General features: G+C 54.6%; 2 protein-coding genes across 2 annotated transcripts; one reads left to right on the top strand and one right to left on the bottom strand.

Moving 5' to 3' along the window:
- Positions 1 to 4,187: 4,187 nt before the first annotated feature.
- On the top strand, positions 4,188 to 14,386 carry LOC144467821 (uncharacterized). Its single transcript, XM_078176782.1, has 9 exons — positions 4,188 to 5,813; positions 5,902 to 6,088; positions 9,454 to 9,626; positions 9,721 to 9,783; positions 9,879 to 10,006; positions 10,065 to 10,430; positions 11,278 to 11,621; positions 12,332 to 12,598; positions 13,173 to 14,386. Exons 1-9 carry the CDS (start codon positions 4,188 to 4,190, stop codon positions 13,613 to 13,615), a joined length of 3,597 nt encoding a protein of 1,198 aa, XP_078032908.1. The 3' UTR covers positions 13,616 to 14,386.
- Positions 14,383 to 18,532, bottom strand: LOC144467822 (uncharacterized). Its single transcript, XM_078176783.1, has one exon. It carries the CDS (start codon positions 17,092 to 17,094, stop codon positions 15,991 to 15,993), a length of 1,104 nt encoding a protein of 367 aa, XP_078032909.1. The 5' UTR covers positions 17,095 to 18,532; the 3' UTR covers positions 14,383 to 15,990.
- Between the last annotated feature and the right edge of the window lie 390 nt (positions 18,533 to 18,922).

The raw sequence follows: 18,922 nt of genomic DNA, 5'->3' as shown, positions 1-18,922 counted from the left end.
AATTTTCCCCGAGCAACTAATTTATTCGTCGCGCGGACGTTCTTAAAGAACCATCGAACGGTAAGAGACCGCTAAAATTCCCATGGAGGCTCGCTCGATAAGAAGCCTCCCGCTCTCGTCGTCACGCGACCGGCGAGGAATTTTTATAACTAAATTTAAGGGTAATCAGGCTCGCGGTGGTTATCCGCCATTACACGCTCGAAACAATCGCGCTAATAGAACAGAAAGCCCTCGAGCACGCTGGAATCGCGTCGCTGTTTCCTCCCTGAAAATTATACCCCTACGCTCTAAACGGTTATGAACCGAGCTAACCACGAGCTGGAGTACCTGCCTCGGATACCGCCTAGGCCTGCCGTCGTCCGTGAACCTTTGTCCGGGTCCTCGGAAAGTACCTAACCGACGAATGTCGTCCCCCGATCTCGATTTTTCATTCGTCGACCTGGAAACGTCATAAATCTAGGCGACTATTGACAGTGTTGCGTTACGGCCCCTTGGCCAGTTAGCTGTTCTCTATGGGCATACAAGAAATTCTGTTTTTATAGGGTGGAGGCGTTTCTGGAAGAATGTAAAAAATGACGGCGCGTGTATACACAGAAAAATAATACCGAATTAATTTTTAAAATTGTGGTTGATGGAAATAAATCGATTAATAGAATTAAATCGTACGAATAGGAAATTGAATTAATTTGTCCGAACCTTTTCAAGTCAAAATCGTGTAAAGAAGTACTGCGTAGAAAAATATTCGCAAATTTGGAGGTCAAGGCGAAGCAAAACGAACGACCAAAAGAGATACGAATAAAAAGAATAGTGTACATAGTGTCCTGGAATTCGTGGTATACTCCTCGTCGCTTGGTTTTCGCGACACATGTTGTGTACACAGTTTCGAAAGAGGTCGTAACAGCTAACTGGTTGAAAGGGCGCCACTTACAATTTCACTGGCCGTAATAGCGAATTGAAATTTTCGCCCAAGCGATACGAGCAGCGAGGATTTCGTTTCTGCGAAGAGCAATTGGAGCAATCCGCGGCAACGATCGTCCGTGGGGCCCCGCGATGCAGTATGACTATGCAGTTGGTCGGGTCGTAGCTCACTCGAGTGGGTGGGCCTGACATTCGCGGTCCCAGGACCGAATCGACGGTGTCTGGGTACGAGGCTGGCTAGGAGCGTGGGGCAGGGACGCGTGGGGAGCGGCGACGTTCGAGTCGGGGCCCTGAGGGCCCCTCACCTGGGCCCGGTGAGCGGCACGGTGGAGCGAAGAGGGGCTCGAGGGGGCAAAGGCACATTCCAAGGCAGAACGGCTGCCAGTGAAGGTGGAAGGCACCGGACTCAGTCTCTCACGATATTGCGCTGCGCTGCTATCCTCTCCCGGCCGCGGTCGCTTCCTTTCTTCGGTGGCCGCTCTCTCCGCTGGCCCGTGGGAGACCGTGCGATACACGACACCAGGCCCCGATGGAATCGGATTAACAGGGTGATACGTGCGCGTCTGTGATCTGCCAGCCGAAATTACGGATTTTCCCCAAAGTGCGCGCAGTCGTTTCGGGTTCGTCCGTCGCGTATGTGTGGACGGCGGTGATCGTGTGCGCGGTGTGCGCGCGTGCGGTCGTCTTTTTTGGCGCCACGCGTGGCCGCACCGAATCGACGTTTCGAAAATGCGCACGCTTAGCGGCGTGTCCCGGTATTCCAGTGGGAAGACCAAGGAACAGGGAGCCCGCGGCGAAAATAGACCACAGCCTCGTGTTCAGATCCGCGCTGAGATCGTCGGGCATGCGGAAGGAGCGTCACCGGGAGACAGTGATTGAGAGGACCCGGGAGAGCAGACGGGACCGCTTGAATATTCGATCGTGCAGGTGAGCCGCTATCTTGCTCTCTTAACGCTGATATCGCGGCCTAGGCATAGAACCGCGGACGGGACGTGCCCGCAGGAAACTTCGACCGCGCAGCGGCCCAGCGAAAATCCTTCTTTTCTCACGGTGTGTATGTGTGCGTGTGTGTGCGTGTGTAGCACGGAAGCCTGGCCGCGATCACGGGGATACAGCATCGACGGCCAGGATGCTCGGGGTCGATCGACAACCGTGGAATTTCTAGATCAGCTCGCGCTCGAACCTGTTGACACACACCGCTCCATTTATCCGTGACGAGGAACCGGTATCCGGAGGAAGCTCGGCTGCGATAGCTTATCTCAGAACTAGGAATTAACAGCTTCTAACCGTCCGATAGAAGCCCGCTGTGTCGCGTTCGCGTTAATCTACGCGCAGCTTTCTCCGTCTCTCGTCCCGATTCCGGTTCGCTCCGAGGGATCGATCATTCGCGAGGATGACTCCGGTGCTCGGGCCACACCGGCCAGGTGGTTACCCTCGTCGGTTACATCAGTTTCACGGTCACGCGTAAACCACGCGAGAATCTTTTTTACCGGTCAGGCATCCGACGAGAGCCGTCTGGAACCGGGCAACCGGGGAGGGGGCGGCGAGGACCGCTCTACGGGCTCCGTTCTGCGTGAACGAAATTAAATCCACGTGCCGCGGAGTATTCCCATTCTTTCCTCCGATCCTGAACAGACGAGAGACGAGGGAAAGAGGGAGATAGAGATAGACGGAGAAAGAGAGAGAGAGAGAGAGAGTGAGAGAGATGGAGAAGGGAGTAAGATCGTCGAACGACAGAAAAAGTGAGCCGCGTCCGTGCAACGCCGTCGGCATCGAACTTGACCATGGCCTTCGGTGGCTTTGCACTCGCATAACGAGATACGAAGAATGCGAATGGACGGGGAGAGTCACCGGACCGTACTCGCTGGGACTACTTCGGACTGGTTTGCGGTAACTAGACCCGTAGCTTTAAGGTAGCCGTCGTTTCGCCGATCGATTTCGCAGGTGAAACGCGAACGGGCCATTACGGCTAAGCAGATCCCTCTCCTTTAAAGCGGCCGCGAATAGGGCCCGAGAGCCCTTCTAAATGGCTAATAAAACCGACAGGATAACGTAACGGTGTCCGTGTTTCCCGTCCGCCGCGTCGCGTCGAGTCCCGTCGAGTCCGGTCGTCGAATCCGATCGCCGTCGGCCCCCTCGACTTCCTCTCCCGTTTCCTTCGGCGAAAAAGTTTGCGCGCGGGAGATCGAGAGAGACTCGCCGGCAAAGAGATCCGATCGCCAGCGTCCGAAAGATACGTAACGATGCTTTCCGGCCGATGCTTATTATCCGAGACTCGTAAGAATTTCTTAACAAGCCCCGATGCGCCCCGCGAGTTCGAGGGCGGGGATTCTTTTAAATAACTACAATGGCCCGGGCCATAGGAGAGCGGCGGCCTCGGCTCCTCGGGAATTTCAAAAGGAGAAACGCCTAATGCCCGCCGACGATATTTATATAAGTTCTTCGGCAGCCATTCGAAAGTTTTAACGACGGAAGGCGCTAATAGGCCGGCGAACTTCGGCGAGCTTCCGCGTCCAGAACGGATGCGATAGCCGACGCCGCGCCCGGCGTCCGCGTGTCTTCGGAGTAATTGGGGGCTCTCGTTTGTTCGTTAACCGCCCGCCGCGTACGACGATCCTCCGCGATCGCGGTCCATTAATACCGGCTAGAACCGATAATCGCGATCCCGCTCCTCCGTTCAACTTCTCGGAGCTAAGAGGCCTCGCCTACTTCGGGCCAGGCCACGCCCACGCAACGGGAGACAACAAATTGTCCGCCGAATCGAAAGACTACCAGAGGAACGTTTTAACGCGGCGCGCCGTCGAAGTCCTTCGCTTTATTTCCCACGTGTCCCGGGTTTTGCGCGCACGGACTTGCGGCGCAGCAAGGGAAACGTTTCCGGGGACGAAATTATCGCGTTTATTTTTCACGCGTACACGGTGCTTACACGCTGTCTCCCGCTGTTTTGTAATCCGAAACGATTCATCAAGCTGAGGAGCCGCGGCGGCGGCTAGACGGCGAATAAATCGCCTCTCGACGAGATGTGAGAAATGCACGGCGACCGACTCCGCGCGGATCCTCTACTCTACGATGATCGATCGTGATCGCGCATACGTGCCGGCGAACGCCGCGGACGGACGTTCGATATCCGCGCGCGATAAATAGCAGGGCGAAATGAACCGCGGCTTATCGGAAATAGAAGATGCCGGTCGGTCGTACGGCGCGCTCGTAACCGCGGTTGGTATCTTGGCAGTAATTGTTTGGCGTTACGGTGGCTTTCAGGTAGAAAGATGTCCCAGCCGCAATTAACCACCGACCTGGACGTTCCGGAAAGTCCGCAACACTCTTGCCAATGCTCGGCGATGAGCAGCATGGACTCGATGAGAGCGCAACGGGACAGGGCGGAGAGGGCCGTGGGAAGCACAAGAATTTCCAACAATCAAGAACTCCCTAGGGGTCTGGAGGCTCTCCAGAGCGCCTTCGAGCCGATAAGGAGATTGGAAAGTCCGCTGTCCCACCAGGAAAGCCAACAGATCAATTTGGAGAACAGTAGGTCGGTCGATATCATGGATCATCAATCGGGCCTGTCGCCGAATCCGCGGTCGATCGAGAGCCAGGGAGCGATTTTGTCGAGGCACGGCCAGCAGCAGCAGCAGCAGCAGCAGCAGCACGGTCTCTCGTGCAGCCCGAGGAACTTGGATCTCTCTCGAAACTTGGCGTTCGAGGCCGCGAGGCGAGTTCAGGAATCCGGCAGCGGCCTGCAGGATAACCAACACAGCCTAACTTCGAGCCCTAGCCCTTTGTTGGAGGCGAGCGCTGGCTTGCTGGAAGCGTCCGCGAAAGATCTGGACAAGCAGTTGGAGGATCATGCGGCCGGGTTATCGCCAAAGCAGCAGGCCGCGCCGGGCAAAGATAAGCTGAAGAATATTCAGCAGGTCTTGAATCCTTATCAGCACCATCACGAGCCGGCGTCGGCGGATCGCAACGTCCACGGGCATTTCCACGGGGACGGTCACGCGCACGTCCACAAGCACGGCACGGACAACTTCCGGAGCGGCGGGAATTTGGACGGGGCCGAGGGGCTGATGGGATTTCAGCAGCACCAGCGGCAGCACACTCATCATCACCACGGGAACGCGAAGGCCACGAGCATCGGCCATCACCACGGGCCGGCCACCGTGCATCATCCGCACGGACCGCAAGGAATGACGGGCCATCATCACGGGAACCTGGCGCCGAGCCTCGCCGGCCACGTCCACGGGAATCCTGGTCCGCTGAGCGGACCCGGCCCGAATCCGATGAGCCAGGCCGCCGTCGGCAACCCTAACACGCATCATCATCCGAACGCGTCTTCCGGCATGGCTCACAGAGCCTCGCCGACCAGTCATCATCGCCTGGCCAGCGCCGCGGCGCTGAGCAGTCATTATCCGACGAACCCGGGGTTCGCCGGCGATCATCACGGGACGTCCAGCGCCATGAGCGGCGCGTCCTCGAATTCGAGCATGCTGAATCACGGCGGTTCACCGGCGGTTCATCGGCACGCGGTGAACGCCAACAGCAGCCTGTCGACCACACCCCTGGCCGGTCATCATCGCGGCAGCTCGTCTGGCAGCTTGACCGGACACTCCAGCGTGAACCATCATCATGTCAGCTCCGGCATATCCTGCGAGTCCTCCTCGTCGAACGCTAACACGAGAACGCACAGCCGACTCGACCACGTTCACGACCATCATCATCATCTGCAGCAAGTGCACGCGCTGCACCCGGGCCACCCCGACTCCAGACAGAGGGACCGGGCACCGTCCAGTCTCGAGCACCATAGCCACCATCATGGCCACATTCATAGTCACGGGCATCAGCACTCGCAAAACAATGATACCAAAAACTCCTCGCTCATCGGGGTCGACTCGATACAGGTACAATTCCGATGCAAGTCCGCGAATCTCGGGGACATGCAACGAAACAGCCCCGGGCAGCATGTGTAAGAATGTGTCATTCGTTCAGGTGTCGGCTCCTTCCAAGAGCAAGTGTCAATGCCACGTGATGCAGACTGCGGGGAACAAGAGGGGGCAAGAGGGCGAGAGCGACGCCAGCGTTGAAGTGGCGTCGAGAACGCATCAACCGCCAGCATTGCCGCCTAGACCACCCCCTAGGCCGACCAGGCGGTACGAAACAACGTCTGCCAATCAATGTGAGTATCCAAATAGAATTTGCGAGCGTCTATTTAACAGAATCGCCGGATGCAACGCGTCTAAATGGGGTAGTTCCCTCTAGAGGTAGTGGAACATCTCTTCGGAGTCCGAAGACCTATCTTAGACCTCGTCTGCTACCTCGTGTTCGACTCGATCAGTGCCGAACTAATTTCAAAAGTTTCCGTCGTTTCTCGCCGAATTTTCTCACAGCCCTAAACTAAGACCCTAGCTCCCCCGTTCGCGATCCACCCCGAAGATGATCTCCCGGTCGCTGCAGTATCGTCTGCCAGATTGCCATATGGGAGCTCTACTCCCCCCGCGTTATCAGTGGCGGGTTATCGACGCGCGAAAAGCGCTGCTGACCGATTCCGCACGCAACCCCTGCGGAATTTCCACCCTCGACCGCGCCGGGTCGCTGGGATCGTGACGGGATATCGACCAGTCGGTGTTCGCAGCAACCGAGAGGAGCCAGGGAGCCAAAGCGAGCATCGTGTCGAAGAATACCACGAATCGAACAACAAGCTGCAACACGTTTACGGTCGGCGGCATCGAATCGAGTGAATGGACGTGGGAGGAACGCGGACCCGGAGGTCCTTTCAAAGAAATCCCGGAGGCTGCCGTTCGCCCCCGGAATCGCCACCACCACCACCACCTGTGGGACACCCCAGCGTGCGGGTCAACGTTGATCTCGTGCAGCAGCCCGGAGTTGTTGTCGCATTCGTTCGTGGTGATCTAAGCTGTGCGGTGACGGGCCACAAGGGTGAACCGTGATCACGAAGAGGCGTCGCCCCGGTGACTTTGGAATCATTCGGCCAGCAACCGTTCCTAGCCGAGGCGAGGATTCTAGATCGCAGTGCGGAATCGATCGACGGGACAGTGCGTTCGGGAGAGTTGACCTTGGCAAGTGATCCCCTCGCGATGACACGCGGTGCGCAAACGTAGACCATAAGCGTCGAAGACGTCGATGCGTGTCCGTGGTACGTCGATTTATCTCTCTCGCCTCGTGTGCCGACCGGATTATTCAGTGACAAGACCGTGGAGTTGTCGCGTTCGCTTACCGGGCGGATAAACATTGGCCACGTGCTAAGCCGAAGAGGACGAGAAAGTGGCGGCGAGAGGAGTCCCGTTCGGTTCCGGAGGATATTTCGTGGAAGATGGACGGGTACCCAGTGCTGCAGATAGTGCGATGCCGGCTAGGCACGGAAATGGAGATGGATAACCAGGGCTATCCGTTCACAATGGCGGCACACGCTCATTCCCACTTGCCGCATCCGGCGAACCACGCGCACTTCCCGAGATCGCACTACCCTCACCCCTGCGGTATGCCGATTAACCCTTCTTGTTAATTTATCAATCGGTCCTCCAACCCCCGGCCCGATCCGAGCCCGTATAATCCGCTATTAGCCGGCTCGCGTAAGGCTTAATGGATCGGCTCGGTCTCTTGGTAATTAATCGCCGCGAGTAGGCATTCGAATTTGTCGTCGGTTCGCTCCGGTTACGCGGGAGCAACAGCCACGGAAAACCTCCGCGACCAACGTATTCTACTACGGCCGATTCTATTTTTGCCCGTGAAAAAATACGCTGCGGCGTCGTGGAAGGTCACGTGGACGAGGAAAGGTTGCCGTAAAAATAGGTATCGACGAGTTCCTTAATAAACGCCTGCTCGATACCGTAACCCGATGGTGGTTCGATAGATTCTTGAGGATTCTATTCCGATTTTCGTGCCGTTAGATCGACGCTGAGAGATCGCGCGAATGGAAGGCAACCGTCGCTTTATCCGTGGGATCGGGAAACCAACGGCTCCTTTTCAGATCGCGATACATTGCCCCGAGTCGAACGTAAATGCCTCGATTTTCCAAAACGCTGACCGCATCGGCGCAGGTAGCTCAGGTTGCAATGCTCCGAACTGCGTCAGGTATTCTGGAATAGCTGCAGGTCGTCCACGATTTTCTCGGGCAGTTTTCAAAAGGGACCGCGTTAAACCGAGGTTGCGTGTCTCGGGGAAAAGGATTTTCTCATTGAAAAGGGGATCCCGGGTCTTGGGAACCTCTTCGTTGACACAAAGTGACGCCAAAGGAGGCCAGTTTTTCTCGAAGAAACCCTCCGGTTTTGTTCCGGGGGCCTAGGGGTCTATTTTCTGGCGCTGACAATGGGTTAGGACTGTCAAAAAGTTAGAGCAGGTTTCGCCGAGCGGACCCATTGTCATGGAATTTTCATTCAGAAGTCGACGACAGAAATTGAACGCGTCCGCGGCGCCGATGATCCTCGAGCGTTCTCCAACAGAGAGAGAGAATTATTTCAGATTTCAATTCAGCCGCGTAACGCAACGCTGACTCCGCCGCTAGACGGAAAAATAATTAGATTTTTAATTACCGAAGGTGATCCCACCGCTTGTTCCTCGACAGAAAGGCACCGGTACCCTTCTCTTAGTAATGGGGAACCTGATTAAAAAGTTCTCTGTCCCCCTCTGTCTCTCGAGTGTCTCTTCGCGGAGAGAGATAGAGAATTCGCCATTGTCTTTGAAGCGACGCAGCACCGACGGCTTCTATCGTTCGACATTCATTGGCGGAATTTCCAATACAGCGTGGTCGGCTGAATCGCGAACTTTGACAACAAAAGTCGAGCCCGGCCGCCGATAGAATGGAGCCGGCTCTCTCTCTCTCTGCCACTAAAAACTCGCCACTTGTCCGATGCTTAACGCGAATAATGACAATTTCGATCCCCGTAGTAGCGGCTCCGTTCGTTGCCCGAAGAATTCTTTGCCACGGAATCGAACCGTGCCACATTCCGAAAGATTGTTGGAAGACTCTCCACATCCGGGATAATTACCAAAAAATGCAGAAGAATTCGTTTGGTCGGCCGTAGTCGGCAATTTCGGGAACTAGCGTTTTGCGTGCGACTCGAGGATCTAGTTGGGATCGAGCAGGGTAATCAGGAGCGAGAAGATTCGAAGAAACTCGGATCGCGGGCACGTCTCGGTCTGTGGTCGGATCGCAGCTCGTTGCCGGTTCTCACGCGAGGACAATCATTATCCCGGGAAGCGGAGGCGCCTCGCTTTGGAATAAGTCGTGCGGGACGATTTCTGAAAAGAGTCGATAGTTGCTCACAAAGGGGGTTCCGTTTTCGAGCATCGAGCTATTTCGTGTTTCACGGGGGATCCTTCGAGGCGATAGCGACACGAAGATTCGACGCGAGATACCGTCGCGGAACTCGGCGGCCCCGCCGTCTTTCGATCCACGGAAAATATTCTTTGCCGTAGATTCCTGTGGCTAGAACTAACGGGGAGAGAGAGAGAGAGAGAGAGAGGGGCACGTTTATCGCTGGCTTGCTATCAGCCCGTTTCAGACCGATTTTAATTTTACAGGCCACACCGGCGAGGGCGGCTGCTGCAAGAAGTACGTGGTCCTTTGTTGTCTGTGCGGCGGGCTGAGCGCCGCGGTCGGCAGTCTCTTTTTGGCGGTGCACGCGGTCCTTTCAGCCCACACGGCCAGCCTAGCACTCTTTGAGACTGTACCGTCTTACATTCCTGGCATAATGGTGAGAACCTTAGATCCGTACAGATTAACGGCTCTTCGAAATCGTTCACGAACTATGTAGCAAATAATCATTTACATTCAATGCGCGGTTGCAGTTAATTTTAATGGGGCTGTTCACCATGCTGCTCGCGAGGCGGAAGCACAGATACGGGCTTCTGGTGGGTAGAACACGCAATCCTATCATCCAAACATGTCCCCCCCGCCGGAACACCATCGAGCTAACCGTTGCCACTTTTTTTTTCCTGTCGGTTAGATGAAAGTTTGCGGCTCCGTCGGCGTCGTGTGCGCCCTGGTCTGCGTACTGGTCACCGTCACCACCACCGTCATCCATATGTCGCGGCTGCAAGGTCTACGGAAATGCGTGTACACTGTCAAAGCAAGGTACGAGCGACTGTTAACTCCGTAACGACCCCGGAGTCAATTGTTATCATTGCGCCAGGTCGTGCACGTGTTACGGAGCCCCGGAAGGAGACCCCGGAGTGCTCTTCGAGGGCACGCCGCACTGCGAGGCCGTCCACGGCGCGCTCCACGCTTGCCTGAGAGCCCTGTTCGGCGTCTCGGTCGCCGGAATCCTCGCCTGCATATTCTCCTGCATGCTGGTCTACCAGTTGCTGAGTCACGAGAAGAAGAAGATGTACTGGGAGCAGTTGGAGCTGAGATGCAGATCGCTGTACGGCCAGGGGGGCACCGTGGGACCGCCGACAGGATCTTGCGGGTGCTGCAACGATTGCGGCGGCGCGAGTCCGTGGTGGGCCCAGACCCCGGGAAACCTGTACACGCCTAATCCAGACCTGGCACCATCCAGGTACGGTTCGTTCGCGCGATCGACGGGAATCGCGTCGACGTTCCCAGCGAGAGCCGAGGCAATCGCGAAGATCGGCTTGGCAACCGAAACCCCTCGGAGATCGATGGGTTTTCTGATCTCCCACGTCCAAGGTCGGTTCCGACGCCTCGACAGAGGTTAAACGACCGGCACCGCGGAATTGAGAGATGTCGCGTCGTTAAAGTCGCATCGACTCCAGGAATAACGACAAAGTTGTTCTCAAGAGACGCGTGGTCGATTGCGTAATGACCGCGATTACGCTCGATCGTCTTCGTTGTCGTTGTCGTTGTCGTCGTCGTCGTCGTCGTCGGAGCAATTTCAGTACTTCTGCATCGCGGTGCGCTTCATTGAGCGGTTATTGATGCAATTCAGATGTTCACGTGCTGGTTCGCGAGCGGGAACGATCCATATTCAATAGATTTCATTCACGATCGTCACGATTCTACACGGGGTACAACAAACTCGTAAACAAGCCGCCCGGGTACCGCCGTCGCCGCGCCGCATTGTATTCCGGTAATCCGTTAATGTATGGCATCAATTAAGCCGCATTCCGCCGACGACTTTTAAGGGAGCGAAACGGAGAGAGACGGCTCCCGGCGAATAAATTATGACGGACGGCGTGTTCGCGTTTCCATCGAGATCGATGATAAAAACCGCGATTCCGGCCCCGCGGTTCGATATACACGGAACGATACGATCTCCGAGAAACATCGTCGCGGCTGCGAATTCTTACCCGCTGGGAAAAACGTCGGGGCCCGTCCGCCCGAGCATCAAATTCCGCCGCGGCGTTTTTACCGTAAGAAATGCAGCACCGTCTCTAATCTTGCAGAAGATGGCGGCTGCCTTGGTCGAGATCCAGGGGACCAGCGCCGAGCCCGGACTCCAATTACGGCTTTCACACTCAGGCCAGGCAGACGGAGGCGAACGCCGAGAACGCGAACGGACCCTACAGCGTGCTCAACTCGCAACCGAGCGGGCCCTACTCCGTCCTGAACACTCAGAACGGGCCTTATACGCCGAGCACAGCATCCTACAGCGTCCTGGAGACTCCTGTGCCGCTTTGGGGACCGCCGCCGCCGTACAGCGACCCCAACAGCCCCGCCAGGAGACCCCAAGTGGCCGAGCAGAGGCCCAGGATCGCCAAACGGATAGAGAACTTCGAGAACAATGAAGGTGAGGAAGTCTCGGATGCCTGAGGAGCTTAGGAGGTCGATTTTATTAACCGTTTGTCCTATCAATATCGTATCAGTGTCTTAAATTGAGGTCAAATTCTACCGCTCTCTTACCAATGTTTAAACATTGCAGCAAATCGTAGTGCAAAGGGTCAAAATGATCTCCTTGTGCTACAAATTGTCCAGCAGAAAATACTTTGTGTCGTTGCTTCCAAAATTGACTATGACTGCTGTGCGTTAATGTCTCGTTTTAGAATTAACTCTACAATACTAAGAAGAACTCTTGCTCCAAAGCGATTCACGGAATAGTGACTAACCCACTCGTGCGTTGTTTTCAATGCTCCTTCCAAAGTAACAATGCTCCCCCACTCCTCTACAGATCTACATTACCGGCGTTGAAGATAACGATCCCTCCTGTCGTACCCATACACTTTTCCAATAACTGTAGCACTAAAATTGGACTCCTTCGCTATTAATATCAATGTACTCGGATCGCGAGCGTATAGATTGCTCAACCCCTTAACCATTCCTGCCATTTACTCAGTATGTATCAGAATTATACGTTCACGCGTTCACTACATTTTCTTCGCCATGTACACGGCGTTGGTCTACCTTTTTTTGTTCCGACTCGTTTTGTTTTATCTGATAATGGTCAGTGGCCCGTGAATAAATAAAAATAAAAATAAAATAAAATAAAATCTGGGCTTCCAGATCACAGACCTAGGCCAGCGAAGCGTCCCTCGGATAATTACGAGAATGCCGAGGAGATATCGAACAGCACCGACCCTGAGGGAGTCAACGAGGGCACCATGAAGAGCAGGAGGATCAGGAAGCCCTTGAAGGGAGTGGAGAACGGTGCGTTTCAACAGGAAGCGAACCCAGGGCCCAAGCAATCCGAGAGCGAACTGTACTTTGGCGATGTGAGCTCTTGCTGCGGCCCTGAAAGTAGTTTCTACGACCTGGCTGTGGAAAAAGAAGGTAGACCAATTGCCTGGCGTCCATAAATACCTCCGCTGATCCTAGAATCCGCTGCTACATGGAATGCAAAAACAGTGGCTGCGTAGACTATTCGCAATCTTGATAGGTCATGCTAGTGCTGGTAGATGTTTCTTAATTGAGATACTGCACTTGAACTTTGAATTGACGTGAGGCCGTGAAGCAATCCAAGATAGTCTTACTATACGCACGTGGAAAACACGTATATATGTGTCTCAAGCAAGTTGCAAGGGATCCAAAGACGACTAGAAGTCGTTCTAACGCTTGAATTTTGCAATGACCGGTTCTAGAGTGGTCAACTGTTTCCAATCTATATGTAAGCAGTATCTCAACTACGGAATTTTAGGTTGTAAAATAACTAACATCACGATAAGCTGAAAAGTGGCTTAAGCCTCAAATTTTACTATAACGTGTGACGCTAGCATGGCCTCCCGAAGTGACTGATACTCTTGATACCTCTTACGTCTTTGGTACCACCTTACCGTAATTAGGCGTTGCTCTTATAGTCCCTGATTCTCCTATCAGAATGCAAGAATAACGATCCACGAACTTGCAGGTGCGGAGCACTCGGAAGGCGTCGACTACCTAGCAGCTCGATTAGGCAAACGACAGTTGTCGAAACGGTCCAGACTGCCTCTCCCGCTGCCATCGGACAGCGGCGACATACCGTCCGACAATTATGCGAATAGCGACGAGCCCAGGACCGCCAGAGGACCGTTCCTAGCTCCCGACGCGCAGTACGAGGTGATCCAGCAAGGACGATACTCGTACTACGCGTCGAAGGACGACGAGCAGCTTCAGGAGGGCCCAGCTACGTCGGGATACTTCAGAGTGGAAGAGACCGACAGAGCCAGGGACAGAGACTATAGAGACTATAGAAGCAGCCAGGAGGAGGAGACGCCTCAGTGCTGTCTCAGCGATTCGACCACGTTGGACTCTGGCTGGCAGAGCGGCGAACAGCAGCAGTCCGACGACAATGTTCGACCGGTGAACGTGTAATCGCTTTACGAGTAGGTCTGCCGAGTGTCGGAGACTTCGCTGTCAGCGTCCAGGAAGAACTCGAAGCAACGAGGCCCTGAAAAGTCACGAGAACCAAATCCGTCTAGACAGGGTCTCCGATGCTCGACGAAGGAGCCGCGGAACAATTTCGAACGAAACAGAACTCACAGTACAACTCGTCCTTTGATTTCCGAGATAGAATCACTGGAGAACCGTGCCCGTTTAGTCTTTTATTGCGTTTCGAAGGAGGACGAAGTGTAGGACCACCGGGTCCTTCGTAGAGTCGCAAGCGATGTGATTTCTCGTGCTGTAGCGTAAGACACGCGTAAACCTTAATCGTTAGGATCTAAGCCGGGCGTGGGCTCCGGTCAGCCCGCGGAGCGCTAAACCACGCCCACTTGCCGCGACGCACCGCCCACGAGGGGCCACTTACCGAGCTCCGGGAGCAGATCGTGGCCCGCGCAATCGATCTGTGCGAACGATGTCGCGATCGCGTCGCTGGTTCGTCGGCAAATTTGCGGGCAATCCTGCGTAGCCAGGTATTTTTGTTAATTAAGCGATGTCGCCCGTGTTGTTTGTAGCATTAATCGATGTGCGCCGAAGCGAATTCGTACTCACGGTGAAGAGGAAAGGGAGTAATTAACTCGATAGGTGAAACGCCGGAGGAAAGGCCGCTCCGTTGGCAAGAAAGTATGTACCCGGAAGTCGCGCTGCTTCGTAACGGGGTAGGGCCTTTCCTTCGACTTTTCGTTAGAAACGTCCATGTACAAACGTGTGCTTTACTCTTGCCAATACCTTGCTAGATGTCAGCTCGATTTCGCACTTAGCCGCTAATCGTTGCAACAGCCGTTCACAATTTACGCGTTCGAATTTACAGTGTCGCCGGAACGTCCCGTCGAATCCGCTAATTGGCCGGTCACTGCCATTCAACGGTCGGTCAGCTGGATTCTACGGAGACAAATCGATGGACCCGTCCCGGCGCAGCTGATATTCGCGACGGATCCCCGACCTTCACGTCTACATTCCCGTTTCTACGAGTCTTCTTTTTATTTTAAGGAACAGCGCGGACTTCGCGGGACAGTCCGTGTACAAATTCAGGTGGACCAAGATGTACTAGCGAATGATCGAATCGACACGATTGGCGACGACAGATTAGACTATCGTCGAACCGTTTATCGCCGTTGCCAGCCGCTCGTTGCGTAACCAGCGAGGCAGATGAATATTTTCTAGCCGGGACCCGAGCGTGGATTGAGGCCCGAGTAGTTTAACGTTGTTTACTCGATAAAGTGTACCTTAAGAGCGATCTACGTAGCAAGTCGAACGATGTAACTGATCATTATGAGAAATAAAGCTTCGTTTTGTAAAGAAACCGTCGGTCAAGGTTCCCATAACTCCTCAAGGCGACTCCGTCGAGGGCTAATAAACTCGAGGAGCGCGCACATGCACACTCTTTGCTCCGTTCCCCCTCTTCTCTCGACGCTGTTTTCCCAAAATTAGAACACAGTCGCAAGCTGGAGACGCGACGAGACCGAATGGAAAATTATCTGGATGACCGAATCGGAGGGCACAGTCAGCGACAGCGTTCGCTGTGTTATATGTCGCAGAAACACGCCCAGGTAAGCATTTAACGGGGAATGCGGGATCTATAGACGCGTTGCTCTATTGTCAGCGGTTTTCTCGGTAAACTCCCGCGCTCTGCGCGTTGGCCAATATCAGATTATGGGATTTCGCAAGCAGCTGCACGATCGTTGAACTTTCGCAACACGTAGAGGTATATGCGCGCGTACGAAAGGCCGAATCCATTGTGAGCTAAGTTTTGCTCGGCTCGAGATCTAGATCCACTGCACGGAAACGGGACTACGGTTCCCAAGCAGCGTGTCTGCGTGTCTTTATATGTATACGTCTTCGGCGCTTCAAGTTCAATCCGCGATCGTGACGCAACAGTTAATTCGATTCCGACGGAAGAGTTTAATTAACGCCGCGGCTCCGGCAACTCATCGTCGGAGGTGAATAAATCGCAATTAACCATTTTCTGGGATCGCGATTGATGGGGATCTCCCGGAAGACCGCGAATCAAGACTCGTTGCGAGTAACAACCGTTCTTTAACTGTATCTGAATCGACCGCGACGATGTCGCAATCGCGGCCGACTCCGCGAGATCCGATTCGCTCTCGCGGTTCGTATACAATGCGTTTCGGTCGCGATTAATTAAGCAAGCGAACTGAGAGGGACGGGAATTCCTACGGAGTTTACTAGTTCGTTGCACAATGTCTTAAGGTGCTGCTAGTCTACGGTGTGAGATCGATATAGTCGATGTCAGTCCATCGTTCCTAGACGATTTCGTCGTCTGCGTTGTCGTCTTCGAGCTGCTCTGCTCAAGAACAAGATCCCTCGACGACTCTGTGAGCAGCCTGGTTCGCCAAGAACCTCTCCACCCTCTCCCTGAACTCCCTGCTAGACTCCGGCAAAGGCAGCCTTGGTCCCGGATTCCTCAAACCGTGAAGAGCGCTGAGGTTCTGCAAGCTCTCCGAGAGTCTCCGATCGTGGTCCAAGATGTCCGGTCTCGGAGCCGGCAGTTTTCTCTTCCCCAAGCCTCCTGTACCCGTCGAGTTAGCCTGTCCGGTGCCGTCCTGAGAGTAGCTGGACTCCGGCAGGCGGTTCATCATCCCTCTCAACGCGATCCTGGCGCTGAGAACCGACCAGAATGCTTCCAGCAACGCCGCGACCAGAACGTTCACCGTCAGCAGGATCCTGGCATGCGACGTATCTTGATAGTTCTTCTTCCAGAAGGACATCACTTTGCTCTTTATAGACTCCAAGGATTCTTCGGTGAAATTACTCGGTTCTACGTTCTCCTTGGTCTCGGTTGTCGGAGGACTTTCAGTGCCGTTGGCTGACATTTCGCTCGGAACGCTGGTCGAGGTTCTCAAGATGTACCCAGATATGTTGGACATGTTATCTATCACTATCCCGGGCGTGACATTCGCCAACTGGTCGTAAGCGTCGGTGACATTAAACGTCTCCTGTTCCCTCGTGGTCATCTCGCTGAGCAGAGTCTCGTTCCTCAGATGTATCTCCGTGCGGGTCGGATGCTGATCCAGGATCTGCTCCAAGGACCACAGAGGTCTCGCAGTGCTCTCGGCAGCAGCTGCGATGTCGAAGACAGTGGCGACGAAGCATAGGATCGCCGCGATCAATGAAAACAAGCTGCCGTAGAAGAAGATGGCGATGTTCCTGTCGATGTACCATCTTCGCCAAGCCAGAACCCCTGTCACGAAGGGAACCAAGCAGGCTGCTGAGAGGATAGGCCCTTGGAGAGACAGCGCCAGGCTGCCCAGGAGCAACGAAAGGGCTCCTAGGCCGAAATGAACGAAGGACAGTCCTCCTACTGTCGAAGCCGAGTAGCGTCGCTCTGATGGGTACAAAGAGGACATGGGCGGCTTCGTCTTCACCTTTATGACGTACACGTTCTCCATCATTGTTTCCTCTGGCCCTTTGGCGACTAATTAAGCTTCTCTACGATTGTTTGAATTTCAAACCAATAGATCAAGTTCGAGGTTGCTTCGTCGAGTTTCAGATTCGGTTCAAAAGCACGACGCCTTTCCTAGCTCCGCGATCTTCATCTTCTTTGGCTTGATCTTTGATCCAATGTTCGATGCTCGGCAGTTTCAACCCGTCAGACTTGTTTGGCGAGCGTCTATGCTCCTTCGCGACTAGGAGACTAGGTTAGGAGTTGCTCCTACGTCTTCTCAGGCCTGGATTCTAAAGCACGGTGCCAGCTTGAGCTCCACGCTCGACATACTCACGACCGACACCGCACTGTCCGAAACTGTCGGGACAAAAGGGGAACGCCTGAGGTAGTTGCGCACCTGTCTCGCGATCGCATCGTCGCACGGCGTCCTAGACGCGCATATTCAAGTCGGTCGGTTCCCACCAACGGAAGTCGCCGGTCGCTTCCTGTCGACTTCGGAACAAAGAGCACTTGACCGTGAACGAAACGCACCGGGTGACATGGAACGCGCCCAGGTAAATGAGAGTCGAGTAGCGCGATAGGAGAATCGACTCGTGACAAGGTAAATCGAGACTGGTTTCGCTGGTCGTGATAATTCCGACGCGTTCGTCCACTTGAAGAGAAGTCCCCAATAATTTCCTGGCTGGCGGTGCCGAGTGCTGCCGGCCAATTATGCTAACCGCCACCGAGCTAATTGAAATCCTCGTGGTCGCGTCGCGCGGATTTCTTGGCGGCGCGGCGCGACGGTTGCGTAATCGCAGCAACAATGGAACGAGAACGAAAATCCGCGGCGCATCCAATCAGTGAGAACATGGAACACAGAGGTTTAACAACCCGGCCCGGCGTCGCTATTTTTCATTCGGTTTCCTAGCCGGTGAATATTATGCAACGCCGGTTGATTACGCGGCGATTCAATTATGCCGCTGCACGCGTGCACCGGCGCTGCGCACGCTAGCTAGCTTAGCTGGTTTGATCGCTCGCTGGCTCGCTGGCTCGTTTCTCAGACTCCGTTTTCACTGGCTTCTTGCCTCCCCTTCGCTCGATCTCTTGGGAAATCACCGATCCGGTAGCCGCGGTTCCCTTAATAACCGATCTGATCGGCCTGCGATCAATCTTCCAGTTAATCCGATCGCGATGCTCTTCCTCGCGCAGATAGGTCACGAGTTAGCCGCGCGATTAGCACTGCCGAGTTTCACGAAGGCCGCCGAGACGTCTCACTTTACTTCTCCTATCGAGTTTCTCTGGGTCTGTCGGACGACACCGCGTCCGACCCGATCGGTCCGCCGCTGTTAATCGCTCGTTAACGATCGCCCTCTCGCGATCAACGCTGCAGAAGCGACGCGGATGAAGCGGACATCGTCCGGAAGATTTATCGAGTCGCCGGCGGATAATTTACGGGGACAGACTATCCGCGGGAGACACTCGGCAAGAGACTGAACCGCGAAGACTAGTTCGCGCTGAAATTGCTATGAGATCCTGAACCGGCCTCCCACGCGGCCGGTTCGCAGTGAAAGGGACAACGGCGGATAGATGAACCTTCGCGTTGTTCCAAGCGTTCCTCACAGCACTTTCCGCGGCCGCGGAACGATGTCGTGCCGATGGGAAAAAACGGTCTGTCAGCGAGCAGAATATTCATAAGTCGGGCATTATGTAAAGTCTGTGCTCCAGTTCTCATGCATCGCGAGCAGGAGGATGTGCCGCGGCCAGATCGTATCGCAGGCGTAGCTAGACTTTGCATGGGAGATCTAGCTGGTTTGTTTAGGACCTAGACTAACGTCCTACGAGGATTAGCGCAC

This window comes from Augochlora pura, chromosome 3 (assembly GCF_028453695.1).
Source record: "Augochlora pura isolate Apur16 chromosome 3, APUR_v2.2.1, whole genome shotgun sequence".
In the NCBI taxonomy this organism is placed as follows: Eukaryota; Metazoa; Arthropoda; class Insecta; order Hymenoptera; family Halictidae; genus Augochlora; species Augochlora pura.
The sequence above is the reverse complement of the archived record's forward strand: the minus strand, read 5'-3'. Positions and strand labels throughout refer to the sequence as shown.

Excerpts from the sequence above, each read along its gene's own strand:
- LOC144467821 (XM_078176782.1), top strand. The coding sequence starts at position 4,188 with ATGTCCCAGCCGCAATTAACCACCGACCTGGACGTTCCGGAAAGTCCG. Across the intron at positions 6,089-9,453 it reads AACAACGTCTGCCAATCAAT|GCCACACCGGCGAGGGCGGC; the intron begins GTGAGTATCCAA and ends TTAATTTTACAG. Across the intron at positions 10,007-10,064 it reads GTGTACACTGTCAAAGCAAG|GTCGTGCACGTGTTACGGAG; the intron begins GTACGAGCGACT and ends TCATTGCGCCAG.
- LOC144467822 (XM_078176783.1), bottom strand. The coding sequence starts at position 17,094 with ATGATGGAGAACGTGTACGTCATAAAGGTGAAGACGAAGCCGCCCATG.